General features: G+C 55.5%; 1 protein-coding gene across 4 annotated transcripts in view; it reads right to left on the bottom strand.

Moving 5' to 3' along the window:
* Window positions 1-11,158: 11,158 nt before the first annotated feature.
* Window positions 11,159-12,222, bottom strand: part of KCNH2 (potassium voltage-gated channel subfamily H member 2) — a 35,974-nt gene continuing 34,910 nt past the window's right edge. For all 4 annotated transcript variants that reach the window (XM_024990840.2, NM_001427867.1, XM_059885709.1 and 1 more), the window contains one exon: window positions 11,159-11,705. In XM_024990840.2, coding sequence (XP_024846608.1) covers window positions 11,577-11,705 — 129 coding nt within the window. In that variant the 3' untranslated portion in view covers window positions 11,159-11,576. The remainder of the gene's footprint in view (window positions 11,706-12,222) is intronic.

Here is a 12,222-nt window from a genome sequence, read left to right on the forward strand (position 1 = left end):
GTGCAGTAGATAAGAATCTACCTGCTTATGCAGGGGACACGGGTTCAATCCCTGGTCCAGGAAAATTCCACGTGCCGCGGGGCAACTAAATCCACGCACCACAACTACTGAGTCCATGCTCTAGAGCCTGTGCTCTGCAGCAAGAGAAGCCACCGCAATGAGAAGGCTGTGCACCGCAACTAGGGAGGAGCCCCACTCACTGAATCTAGAGAAAGTGCACAGGAAGCAAAAAAAAAAAAAAAACCCAGCACAGCCAAAAATAAAATAAATAATTTTTTAAAAATTCGGGGAGCGGGAAACTTCCCTGGTAGCTCAGTGGCTAAGACTCTGCACTCCCAATTCAGGGAGCACTCCTAATGTGAGAGGCCTGGGTTCAAACCCTGGTCATGCTGATCCCACATGCCACCCAGTGGAGCCAAAATAAATAAATATATATATTTTTTTAAGTCAGGGAGTGGACAGGTCATCATGGAGGAGAGTGTCTCCACCCCCATCAGAGGTGTCCCCCTAAACCCCAGCTCTGCTTGACCAACATACAGCTCTTACAACTAAGAGTCATCACAGCCCGTGCAGCATGTCTGTGCAGAAACATCACGGACAAGCCTCCATGGAGCGGCCAACCATGAGGCGGGTCTTGGAGAGTGAGAAGGACTTGAGAAGGAATGAAAGAAGCTGTGTTGGGCAATCTGAAAGGGGAGCTTCATTATGTTCTTCTGCTTCTCCCAACAGTTTCCAAACTGAAATACAAGATCACTAAAAGGCCAGGTCTCATACAAGCGCTGTTGTGATCAACACGGCACCCAGCTTGCAGCGGGCTGGGGGTCAGGAAGCTGTGTTGCCCTTAACTCTCTAGCTTTTGGCCACTCTGGGCCTCATTCTCCTCCCCTGAAAATTAAGGGGGGTGCACTCTGTCCTCTAAGGAACTTTCTTGACTTTCTGCCAATCTAGGGGATGCTCAAGAGAAATATTTTACTTGAAAACTATCCTGCTTTTGGTTGAGGTCAAGATAGGGGAGCGCGGGGTGGGAAAAGCCACTGCAGACAGTCGAGTTTGCTCTGCTTGGAGTCAGGTCAATAGGGTGGGACCCTCAGCAATGCAACCCAGGACCGGGATGGGGCTAAGCAGGGTCCGGAGCCAGGGAGACACCACCCGGCCACCCAGTGAGGACGGAGTTGGGAAGAGAAGTGCTGGTCCCATGGGCATCCGTTCCTTCCCCCTCATCCAGCACTTAGTCCACAGAGCTGCCCCTCCACCAAGGTCAGTCACAGCTCTTCTGCAATTTATTCCTTTCCAAACCACGAATTTCACAGTTACCCAGAATATTCAATGTTGGTAAAAAAAACTAGCAGGAAGCCACGAAGATTCCGGCTTCAGCAAGCAGCCCTCTCCCTCAGGGCCGTGTCCGGTGTGAGGTGGATCTCTGATAAGGAGTGACTCCCACTGTCCCTTCCGGACCTGATCCTCCACCAAATGCCCGAGCTCTCACAAGCCTGGGCCTCCACGAGGGGAAGCAAATTGGCTCATGGAGCAAATTTCCTGAGACCTGGGCTGAACGGCCCAGCCCCAAACCAAGCATCAGCCCCAGTGGCCCAAACCAAGCATATCCCCCAACCAAGCATCAGCTCCAAACCAAGCATTACCTCTGTGCCCTTCAGGACACCTGCCTGGAGGGACAGTGACGGGAACCCCTGGATGGAGCCGAGCAGTCCTCAGACCTGCCCCTTCTGGCTCCCAGCCTCCCTCTCTGCTGTTTCCTTTGCGTTTTCCTCACCTCCTCTCTAACCGCCATCTCTGCCCCTGTTGTGTGCCCAGTCGTGTCCAACTCTTTTAAACCCCATGGACTGTAGCCCATCAGGCTCCTCTGTCCATGGGATTTTCCCGGCAAGAATACTGGAGTGGGTGGCCATTTCCTCCTCCAGAGGATCTTCCCGACCCAGAGATCGAACCATACTCTTGCATCTCCTGCACTGGCAGGCAGTTTCTTTTCCACTTTGACACCCAGGAAGCTCAGATCTCTGCCCCCAGGTGCCTGACTGCTGCTAAGTCACTTCAGTCGTGTCCGACTCTGTGCGACCACATAGACGGCAGCCCACCAGGCTCCATCCCTGGGATTCTCCAGGCAAGAACACTGGAGTGGGTTGCCATTTCCTTCTCCAATGCATGAAAGTGAAAAGTGAAAGTCAAGTCGCTCAGTCGTGTCCGACTCTTAGCGACCCCATGGACTGCAGCCCACCAGGCTCCTCCGTCCATGGGATTTTCCAGGCAAGAGTACTGGAGTGGGGTGCCATTGCCTTCTCCAGGTGCCTCACTAGCCATCACTAATTACTATTGCAGGAAAACTGCTTGCCAATCCAAAACAAAAAACAAAAAAAAGGGAAGGAAGAAAGGGAGGGAGGGGAATTCTCTGGTGGTACAGTGGTTAGGACTCTGCACTTTCACTGCCCAGGGCCTGATTTCCCTCCCTGGTTGGGGAAGTGAGATTCCGCAAGACAGGCAGTGCAGACCAAAAAAAGAAAGGAGGAAGAGAACAAGAAAGCCAGCTTTACCAGGGCCCCCTCTCCCCACTAGGGCCATGGTCAGCTCACTCTGAGTCCATCAGATACACATCTGGATCATGATGTCCTATAGCCTGCAAGAAGGAGAAGGGTGGAGCTCCGGGCAAGGTCAGCTAAGAGCTGACCAGAGACTCTTGAATGGATCTGCCCAAGGCAGTGAGGGGAAGCCTAGGGGCAGCCAGGGAAGTGGAGGAAAGAAGAGGCAGAGAAGGGTCTTCAGGAAGTAGAAACTGACCAAGAGGGTCTTGGAAGGACTTGGAAAGAGGTCAGCCAGTGAGAAAGGCACCAACGTGGAAACAGACAAGAATCCAGGACTAGGATGTCTAAGGTCATCTTTCAAGTTGTTTTCTGGCCTGAATGACTTCCCCAGCACTCACAATGACCCCCAACATCTTCACTAATCATCCACCATGGGCGACACCTCGGGTTAGTGGTACTTTGGGGAACAGGGTCCATCTGGAGTCAGGGTGGTCTGGAAGAGAGGTGGCAGCAGGCACAGGAACTATCCCTCGCTTACAGGACAGGTGTCTGCAGAGACAGAGGTCACAGGGGCATTAGCCCAGAACAGAAGCCTCACCCCTGCAGCATCCACAGAGACCCAAGGGAAGCACTGGGCACACCTTCCTCTTCCCCGGTTGGGGCTCCAGCCACTTCTCAGCTTCCTACAGAAAGGGCCCCCCCCCGGGGGGGTACTGGTGGATAGAGGGCAGCTGGGTCATGGCGCTCACTGCTGTTTAACCTCGTTCCCCCACGCTCCTCCCATCAGCCCCGAGTACACTTCTTTATGGCCACTCAGAGTCGCAAGTAAAACCAAACATCCCTGCGGAACAGTTACAGGTCCAGGGGCCTAAGGCAGACTGACATGAAATAAAGCCCTCTAGGCTCACTTTCCCATCTGTTAACAGTTTCCTTTCACCTAGGCCTCTTAAATTAAAAGACACTTGCTCCTTGGAAGAGAAGCTATGACCACTCTAGACAGCACATAAAAAAGCAGAGACATTACCTTGCCGACAAAGGTCCATCTAGTCAAAGCCATGGTTTTTCCAGTAGTCATGTATGGATGTGAGAGTTGGACTATAAAGAAAGCTGAGTGCCGGCACACTTTTGAACTGTGGTGTTGGGAGAAGACTCTTGAGAGTCCCTTGGACTGCAAGGAGATCCAACCAGTCCATCCTAAAGGAAATCAGTCTTGAAAATTCATTGGAAGGACTGATGCTGAAGCTGAAGCTCCAATACTTTGGCCACCTGATGGGAAGAACTGACTCACTGGAAAAGACCCTGATGCTGGGAAAGATTGAAGGCAGGAGGAGAAGGGGACAACAGAGGATGAGATGGTTGGATGGCATCACCGACTCGATGGACGTGAGTTTGAGCAAGCTCCAGGAGTTGATGACGAACAGGGAAGCCTGGTGTGCTGCAGTCTGTGGAGTCACAAAAAGTTGGACCCGACTGAATGACTGAACTGAACTGACTGAAATGAGGCCTCTTAAGAAGCTTCCCAAGTGGCACTCGTGGTAAAGAACCCTCTGCCAATACAGAAGACATAAGAGATGCAGGTTCAATTCCTGGGTCAGGACAATCCCCTACAGGAGGAATGGGAACCCACTCTAGGATTCTTGCCTGGGGAATCCCATGGACTGAGGAGCCTGGCAGGCTAGAGTCCACAGAGTCACGAAGAGTCAGATGTGACTAAAACACAACACATGCAGGCCTCTTAAGACCATAAGATCAGACTCATTTGACCTTCCGAGTGTCCCTGGCCATCACGTTTCCTCTGATTTCCCAGTTGTCATCACCAGGCAGCGCAGAAAGAGGAAGCCAAGCCGTTATGTGCGGCTGCCCTGTTGCGGGAGCCTCTCCGAGATGTTTCCCTAATGACTGATTTTCTTGCCAGTTAGCATCTCAGCTTTTTGCAGCCAGGCCTTATGCTATTGCTAATTTTAAAATAATGGTAGGACAGTTGAGCTAAATTCTCCTGTTTGGGTTTCTAAGTGCTGGCTCTTGTCGACTTCCAGCTCACTTGTAAGGTGTGATTATAAAATAATGAAGCTAATTAGTTAATAAATGCCTTGGAACTCATTTGTTTTTGTTTTTGTTTTTTTTGAAAGACAAAAGTTAGCTAAAAAAAAAATTCTTGACTTACACTTTTAGGAAATAAAGTATCAAGAATCACTTTATTTTAAATTCTACCGCAATAAGATGACCAAATTGAGCCTTTATAGCGTTTGATATCATACACCCATGCAGCTTAAAGAAACCTGTTACTATTCAATCTTTTACTGAATCCTCACTGATTTTTACACCAACCACTCTTTTATGATATACAATTACCTGAAAACTGCTGCCAAATAGTCACTTTGAAAGGCTTTATGCTTCAAATTTGTTTCCATGTTTTTGAGAACTTAAGATAGACTACACTCACTGCTTGTGTGCTTTCCATGACCCTTGTCCTGGTGGGACCACCAGGACTCCTACTCAGAACCTGTGTGAGCAATGGAGGCCACCCTGAGCAGCCAGGACGAGTGCCCTTCGGTTCCCACTGGACTGGCCACCACCTGGGGGATTGTGGGTACTGCAGACCTGAAGCTGGAACGGAAGAGCCCAAGGGGGACTTTCTCTCAGCCTTGACCATCAAAGGACAAATGAGCAGTCACAGAGGGCGGCGGGCAGGAGCCATCCACACAGAAGCCAGTTGGGAAGTGGAGACAGAGCAAGACACGCTGGCAAAGTGCCTGCCACCTCCCTGGCCCCACAACAGAGGCCTCCAGGAGACACACAGACCGCCAGTACTCTGCCAGTCCTTTCTCAGACGACAGACAGGAGAACGATGGGAGGTTTAAATCCACCAAGACACCTAGAGAGGGCCTCCTGGAGGAGATGACGTCTAAGCTAGGACTTGAAGTGGAAGGCTTTCTCTCCAGGCCGGGAAGGATAGAGTTTATTTCCAAAGAGAGGGAAAGATGGAAAGATGCAGGGAGAACTCGAGCACAGTGAACAGCATGGAATCTCACATGGCTGGAGCATCGGGCGTGTGGCAGCAGCAGGCAGAAGAGCAGGTGAGTCTGGAAAGGAAAACGAGAACCCTTGGTGCCAAGCTGATGAGGAGGGCTGCGTCCTACGGGCAAAGAGAAGGAAGCCATCTGTCTCTTTAGGACCTGGGCATGCTCCAGCCATCTGCTCCTGCGACGTGGGCAGGTGGGCTGCGGAAAGGGCCTCCTCGCCTGCCCTGTGGCAGAACAGAGCCTGGAAAAGTCAGGGAGCTACTGTGCTTGGAGCTACACCCAGGCTGAGGACCCGGCATTTGAGAGGGCGATGAGCTTGCTGTGATAAGAAGCAGAGGCGGGCCCTCCCCAAAGCCCAGGTGAGCAGTGGCCATCATGGGATACCCAGCTGTGCCCCCAAGATGCCCATCAGGAGGGATTCCAGCCCTCCAGAGCACCAGACTATTCCCTAATGCTAACTCAGACCAAGGGCGAGCCCCGCCAGCCCAGCGGAGCCAGCGGAGTGGGGCAGAAGATGTAAGCCATGTGGGCCTTCTGGGGTCATCCCAGGGGTACGAGAACCCGTGTCTGCTTATGGGCTGAGGAGGCTCAAGGGGTGCCAGTTACCCCAGAGTCCCTTCTTCAGCCCTGGCTGCCCAGGAAGTCACAGGCCCCCAAAGTCAAGCACACAGGCCCTTTGGAGGGTAAGGATTTTACTGCCAAAGTGTGAAAGTGAAAGTCACTCAGTCGTGTCTGACTCTTCGCAACCTCATGGACTATACAGTCCCTGGAATTCTCCAGGCCAGACTACTGGAGTGGGTAGCCTTTCCCTTCTCCCGCATTGCAGGCAGATTCTTTACCAGCTGAGCCACATTACTCCCTAAATCCAGAAATGCTCATTAAGTGAATAAATTATAGAGTGCTTGCTCTGGGGGAGCCACTGTGCATGGTGTTGGGGGACACAGAGGTGACGAGCCCCAAGACTCCGCAGTCTAGGGTACGGAGAACAGGCTGGGGAAGGCAGAAAAGGGTCCCAGCCCCGGCAGGGGGCGCACCCCAGTGTGTCCAAGGGTCACCCGAGGACCGGCAGGAAGTCACTAAACAAAGGGCCGGGAGGCAAAAGGGGCAGAAGGCACAAAAGCCTGCAGGGGGAAGAAGGTTCTAGAAATCTCAGACATGGGCAAAGTTCTGCCGGCGTTCACGTTCCAGCTCCTCCTTCGGCAGCCGTGGACCCAGCAGCTTCCGCCAGCCTCTGGGCGTCGGACTTCAGGCAGGCCGTGAGAACAAGGCTCACGACAAAGGATGAGCCCCTGTAAGATCCATGATTCTTATTTGAGACTGAAACGTGAGCTGCTGGGGCGGGGCAGGGGCGGAGTCCCGGTAAGGACAGGGCGGGGCGAGTTTGCACCTGGACCCCCGCGCAGCAGTCACGAGTCAGGAGGCCGGGACACACCCAGAGTGCTTCTGTTCTTTCGGCTCCTGGATCTTTAGGAGCAGTGGTGGGGGTCGGGGGAGGCAGCCCAAGCCTGGCCACAGGCACCCCTCCAGGTCCCGCCCCACCCCTCTGGTCCTCTTGGTTTGGGAGAACACTGAGCTCTAGACAACAGCCCCCAGCAGTGGGTGGCCGGCCCTGCAGGAGACAAGGGAACTGTTCCCCACCACTCTCCGCCACCAGAGTCCTGTGTCCCTGGGAGCCCAGGTGACAGGGAAGGCCAGGGAGCGGGTCTGGAGCAGCAGGCAGTTGCCACAGAGCTGGGCAGCACAAGCTTGAGGACAGGCATGGAGGAGAAGGTGGTGACCTGCAGGCCCAGGGTGAGGGCCCAGAGCCCTGGGCAGAGGCCCACTTCAGCTCTGCCAGCCACTGGAGGACTTCCCCACCCTGCCTGCACAGCCCAAGGGTCTCTATCCAGCCCAAGGGTCTCCATCCAGCCCGAGGGTCTCCTTCCAGCCTGAGGGTCTCCGTCCCAGGGCGAAAAGCAGTGTTTGCATTCCTTCCTTCCTGCCTTCCTTCCCTCCTTCCTTCCTTCCTGCCTTCCTTCATTCGGGAAGCACTGAGCATACCCCAGTGCCCAGCACTGTTGGGTCCCTGCGAAGTCAAACAAGCCTCCCTGCCCCTCCTTCAACAGAGCTAATACTCATAGCTCATTGCCTTGGGCCAGCAGGGAACGTGATTCACTCCCTCAGCTGTGGGACCGGCCCCTGGGGGCAGAGGGGTGCACACTGGTTCCCACACCTCCCTCTTTCCTCTCTTCCTGAGCCCCCCAGTAACAAGATGCCCCTCAGGCTCACAGGCTACTGGCTTCTGAAGGTCCTTCCTCTCCTGTCCAAAGCATTTTCACTGATGATTTCTATTAAAAAAAAAAAAAAGATGAAGTTGGACCTTAAAGGAGTGGGTAATGCACGGTGGTGGAAAATAGCCTGCCATACCCCCAGCCAGCCCCCAGAATTGCCCCCCACACGACCTAACACACCTAAGAACCTGGCCAGAGACACAGCAGGACCCCCTTGAGGTGCAACCAGCCTAGAGTAGGGGTTAGGGTTAGGGTTCATATGGTAAAGCATCTGCCTGCAATGTGGGAGATCCGGGTTCGATCCCTGGGTCAGGAAGATCCCTTGGAGAAGGAAATAGAAACCCACTCCAGTACTCTTGCCTGGAAAATGCCATGGACAGAGAAGCCTGGTGGGCTACAGACCATGGTATCGCAAAGAATTGGACACAACTGAGCGACTTCACTCACTTTAGGGTTAGGGTTAGGGTTCTTGGGCAGAGCCTGAAGGCTACCCCACTGCTACCCCACTGCTCTAGGAAGCCTTCAGCCTTGACCCTACCCAAGAACTTAATGCAGCCCAGCAGAGAGTTCCCAGAACACAGGCATAGCTTGGGTTTATGCACTACTGGGTTGGGTGGAGCCTGGCCTCCTGACTATCAGGGGGAGAGTGCTACCACCTGGCCAGGGGTGGGGAGGACAGAGCAGGCTGAGAATGGACAGTCTCTGTGCTGGGCTCCATGCTGAGCTGTGATGCCCATTCACAGCACCCTCGCCGGCCTCTCAGGCCCCTCCAAGGCCCAGATCTGAGCCCACACCCTGCAACTGGCCAGTGTTGGCCCCAGTGTTGCTTCTGAGGGTCACCGCCACCCTCCTGTGCAACCTGGAGCTTCACAATGCCATCTGCCTGCAGCATGACCCCTGGCCAGTCACTGACCACCCTGAGATGACTATCCTCACGTGGACTAGTGACACCTCCCTCTATAGGCTGTCAGGGGTTCAATGATGCAGCTGGACAGATGGAGCTGTCAGGAGATGGAGCCACCGTGGCTGTCGTCCCCCACCCAGCCTCTCAAATCTCAGTGGCGGCTCCTGGCAGGGACCTGGGCCTGGTGTTTCAGCCACGCTGGAAGCTCCTTCACCCGGACGGAGTGGACCGAGCCCTGGGCACCCATGTGCTTTCACTGAGGACAAGCACTTAGAGGTTCTTCTCTGCTGGCCCCGCCCCCACCCTGAGCATAGACATGTTCACTTGCACACGCACACACACACACACACACACACACACACACTCTCATCCCTGGAAGCGCATACATCAGGACTCCAGGCCAGGCAGCTGACCGTAGGCAGCTGACCAGGGGGTTGGCATGTGCTGAAGAGAAATAACCACCATTCAAACCTGATACAAAGCCCAGAGAGCACACGTGAAGTTCTCCTCTCCTCTGCTCATCAGCACACAGTGCTGATGCACTGGGCTGGCCCCTAGCCTCTGTCCCAGGCCCCCCCAGGCTCCCCCAGCCCTTGCCCCCCATCCTTGGACAGAGTGCTGTGGATCGGGCTGAGCTCCCAGAAGAAGGTGCTCTAAGGACAGGGGAGATGGGAAGAAGGACGGAGGCAGGGACTCGGCCCAGCGCTTTGGCCCGTCTGGGCCAAGCAGAGTGAGCTTCGTCTGCACCTTCACTTCTCGCCATCGGCCTCGCAGCAGCCTCTGACCATGTCTGTGTCGTGCCCTGGGCTGAGATCCTGATGCCACCCGCTTGTGCCCGAAACCCATGATTGAGGGCATTGCCCCAGCTAGAACTCCCACCCTGCACCCACGCACATCAGTCCACCAGGGAGGCCTGCGTGTGAGCCACGAACAGATGCGTGCTCATGTTTCATGTGTAGACCCCTGAACACGTGTGCCAGATCCTGTCACACAAAGCTACCTTTTCTGCCTGGCTCCCTTCTGTGTCACCCCTCCCCACATCCCAGAGGTCTAAACCTTCTCCCCACCTCTCTGCCCCATGCCCATCTTCCAGGTCCCGAACCCCAGGGCACACTGAACTCACAGGGGCCCCTTGCTGGTCACACGCTCTGGGAGGGGAGCCTGGGCCCTGATGCAGGACCACTGGGAACGTCTCTCCTACCCCATCTGGGCAAAGGGCACCTTCAGGTGGCTCAGAGACCAGGGTCTTCTCCCAGTAGCCTCCTGACCCCAGGCCTGAGATATAATGCATTTTCTTCAAAGCAAGGTTAACCAACCCAGCTCGAAGGCTCGGGGGTTGTAGGATTAAGTGGCCCTGGAGGCCTTGGGCAGCAATGATGCCCATCAGCTCCTCCTGCTGGCTGCAGCTGCCCTGACTCGGCCACTGGATGGCAGCTCCTCTGAGAGGCTGTGTGGTCCCACAAGACCAGCAGCACGTGCACACACAAGCACAGACGCACATGCCCTCCACCCTTCACTGACCCCAGGACATCTGACTTCTTCCTCCAGGGATGGGAAGGAGCCACCCTGAAACTTCCAGCTCCTCTGGTCCAGGATCACGGGTGACCAAGGGATGCAGGTGGATGAGGCCCGTCTGCAGGCAGACATCAGTGGGCCTCTGATAGGAGCTGAGAAAACCAGCGTGCCCAGAGTCGGTTCACTGTGGGAGCCCAATCATACAGGATCCACATGAGGCTGAGTTAAAGGTCAGGATAAGGGTTCCCAGGTGGTGCTTGTGGTAAAGAACCCACCTGCCACTGCAGGAGACATGAGAGACTCGGGTTTAATCCCTGGGTCAGGAAGATCCCCTGGGGGAGGAAATGGCATCCCCCTCCAGTGCTCTTGCCTGGAGAATTCCATGGATAGAGGAGCCTGGCGGGCTACAGCCTATGGGATGGCAAAGAATCAGACACGACTGAAGGAACTTGGCATGCATGCGAGGCCAAGTTGGGGACGTGGCCAAATATAACAGCATGGGCTGGGCTCAAGAGCTGTGTGTGGGGGAGAGCATGGCTGCATCAGCCGTCATCGTGGGGTCAGTTTCAGGGGCCAGTGTGCCAATCCATTAGCCACCAAGGCTCTGAAGTGTGGGACCCCAGGCCCGGCATCTCATTAGGACAACCTCTACATTCATTGCAGTCCAGGTAACTCTTTGCCATCCTGAATCCAGGACCACAGGGAAGCAGGGCCCTCCGGAGGCAAGAAGCCCTGAAGGTGATGTGTATCAGCCCCAAGGGAGCACCCCTCACTGCACCCACCCCACACCCAGATGTTGGAGCTGCCCCTGCAGGCCCGGCGCACACAGACGGACTGGCCCATGCCCACAATGCTATGGCCACGAACACAGGATACAGCAGGTAGCTATTACACTTCCCAGCACCACTGGAGTCTCCTCAGGATAATTATTTATTATTCATAGTCATCAGCATCTTCATTAATTATTCATATGATCCTTAATTATTATCCTTAACAATAAGAGCAGTAAATAGCAGAAAAGTCCTTGAGGTGCCTAAGGCCCAGGGCCGGGTGCCTCCAGGCAGTTAGACCAGCTACTGCCCCAGGGCAGTGGGGGGACCACAGACCCCCATCCACTGCCCGGCCCTGTCCCTGCCCCTGTGCCCCCCCACACCCGGGGCCCCTGGGGACCTCAGGAGGAGGTGGGCCCCCAAGGGCTGGGGGAGGGGCCGTGCCTTCCTATTCCTCTCCCGTCGGCGGCCAGGGCCTCCCGGGCAGGGCCTCCACGGGGAGGGGCCCAGGCAGTGCACTGAACCCTGGGTGAGCCACGTGTCCACACTGGGCAGCCCCACTAACTTCCCGGGTCTGAGCCATGTCTGTGCAGGGGCTGGGAGGTTAGGGCCCCCAGCTGGCCCGGCAGGGAGAGGCGTCGAGTGGGTCCGTCTTGGGGCAGCTCCTCGCACGCCATGAACTGGGAAACCTGCGGAGAAAACAAAGAGTGTGGGGGGCCCAGAGTCGAGGAGCGGGAGAGGGAAAGGGTCAGAGAAGAGAGAGGGTCTGGGAACTCTGGGGCCAGACAGGAGGGGGTTTGGAGGAGACAGAAGAGCTGAGGGAGACAGAGCAGGACTCCAACTGCCAAGGGAGGGGGGCAAGACTGGACGTGGAGGTATATGCTCTGGGTGGACAAGAGCCAGGCCGGGCAGCTGGGGACCCCGAGGCAGCATCTGTCTGATCCTGCAGGGAGCCCCAGACCTCAGCCACTTCCCTCCCCAGGGAACCTGGCCGCTGGATTCAACGCCGACGCGGAATAAGGGGCCCTGAGCTGGCACCAAAGCTAGACAGAAAAAGAGACAAGGTTCCTGCCTGCAGTCTCGAAAGGACTCCGGGACCTAGAAACAGAGGCAGGCTGGCGGCCAGGCTTCGGAAGGCCAGGGAGAGTGCCAGGGCAGGCGGGAGGGGCTTTGTGGGTGCTGACGAGTCTGCTGTGAGATCTCTGC

The sequence above is a fragment of the Bos taurus genome, chromosome 4, assembly GCF_002263795.3.
Source record: "Bos taurus isolate L1 Dominette 01449 registration number 42190680 breed Hereford chromosome 4, ARS-UCD2.0, whole genome shotgun sequence".
NCBI classification, from domain to species: Eukaryota; Metazoa; Chordata; class Mammalia; order Artiodactyla; family Bovidae; genus Bos; species Bos taurus.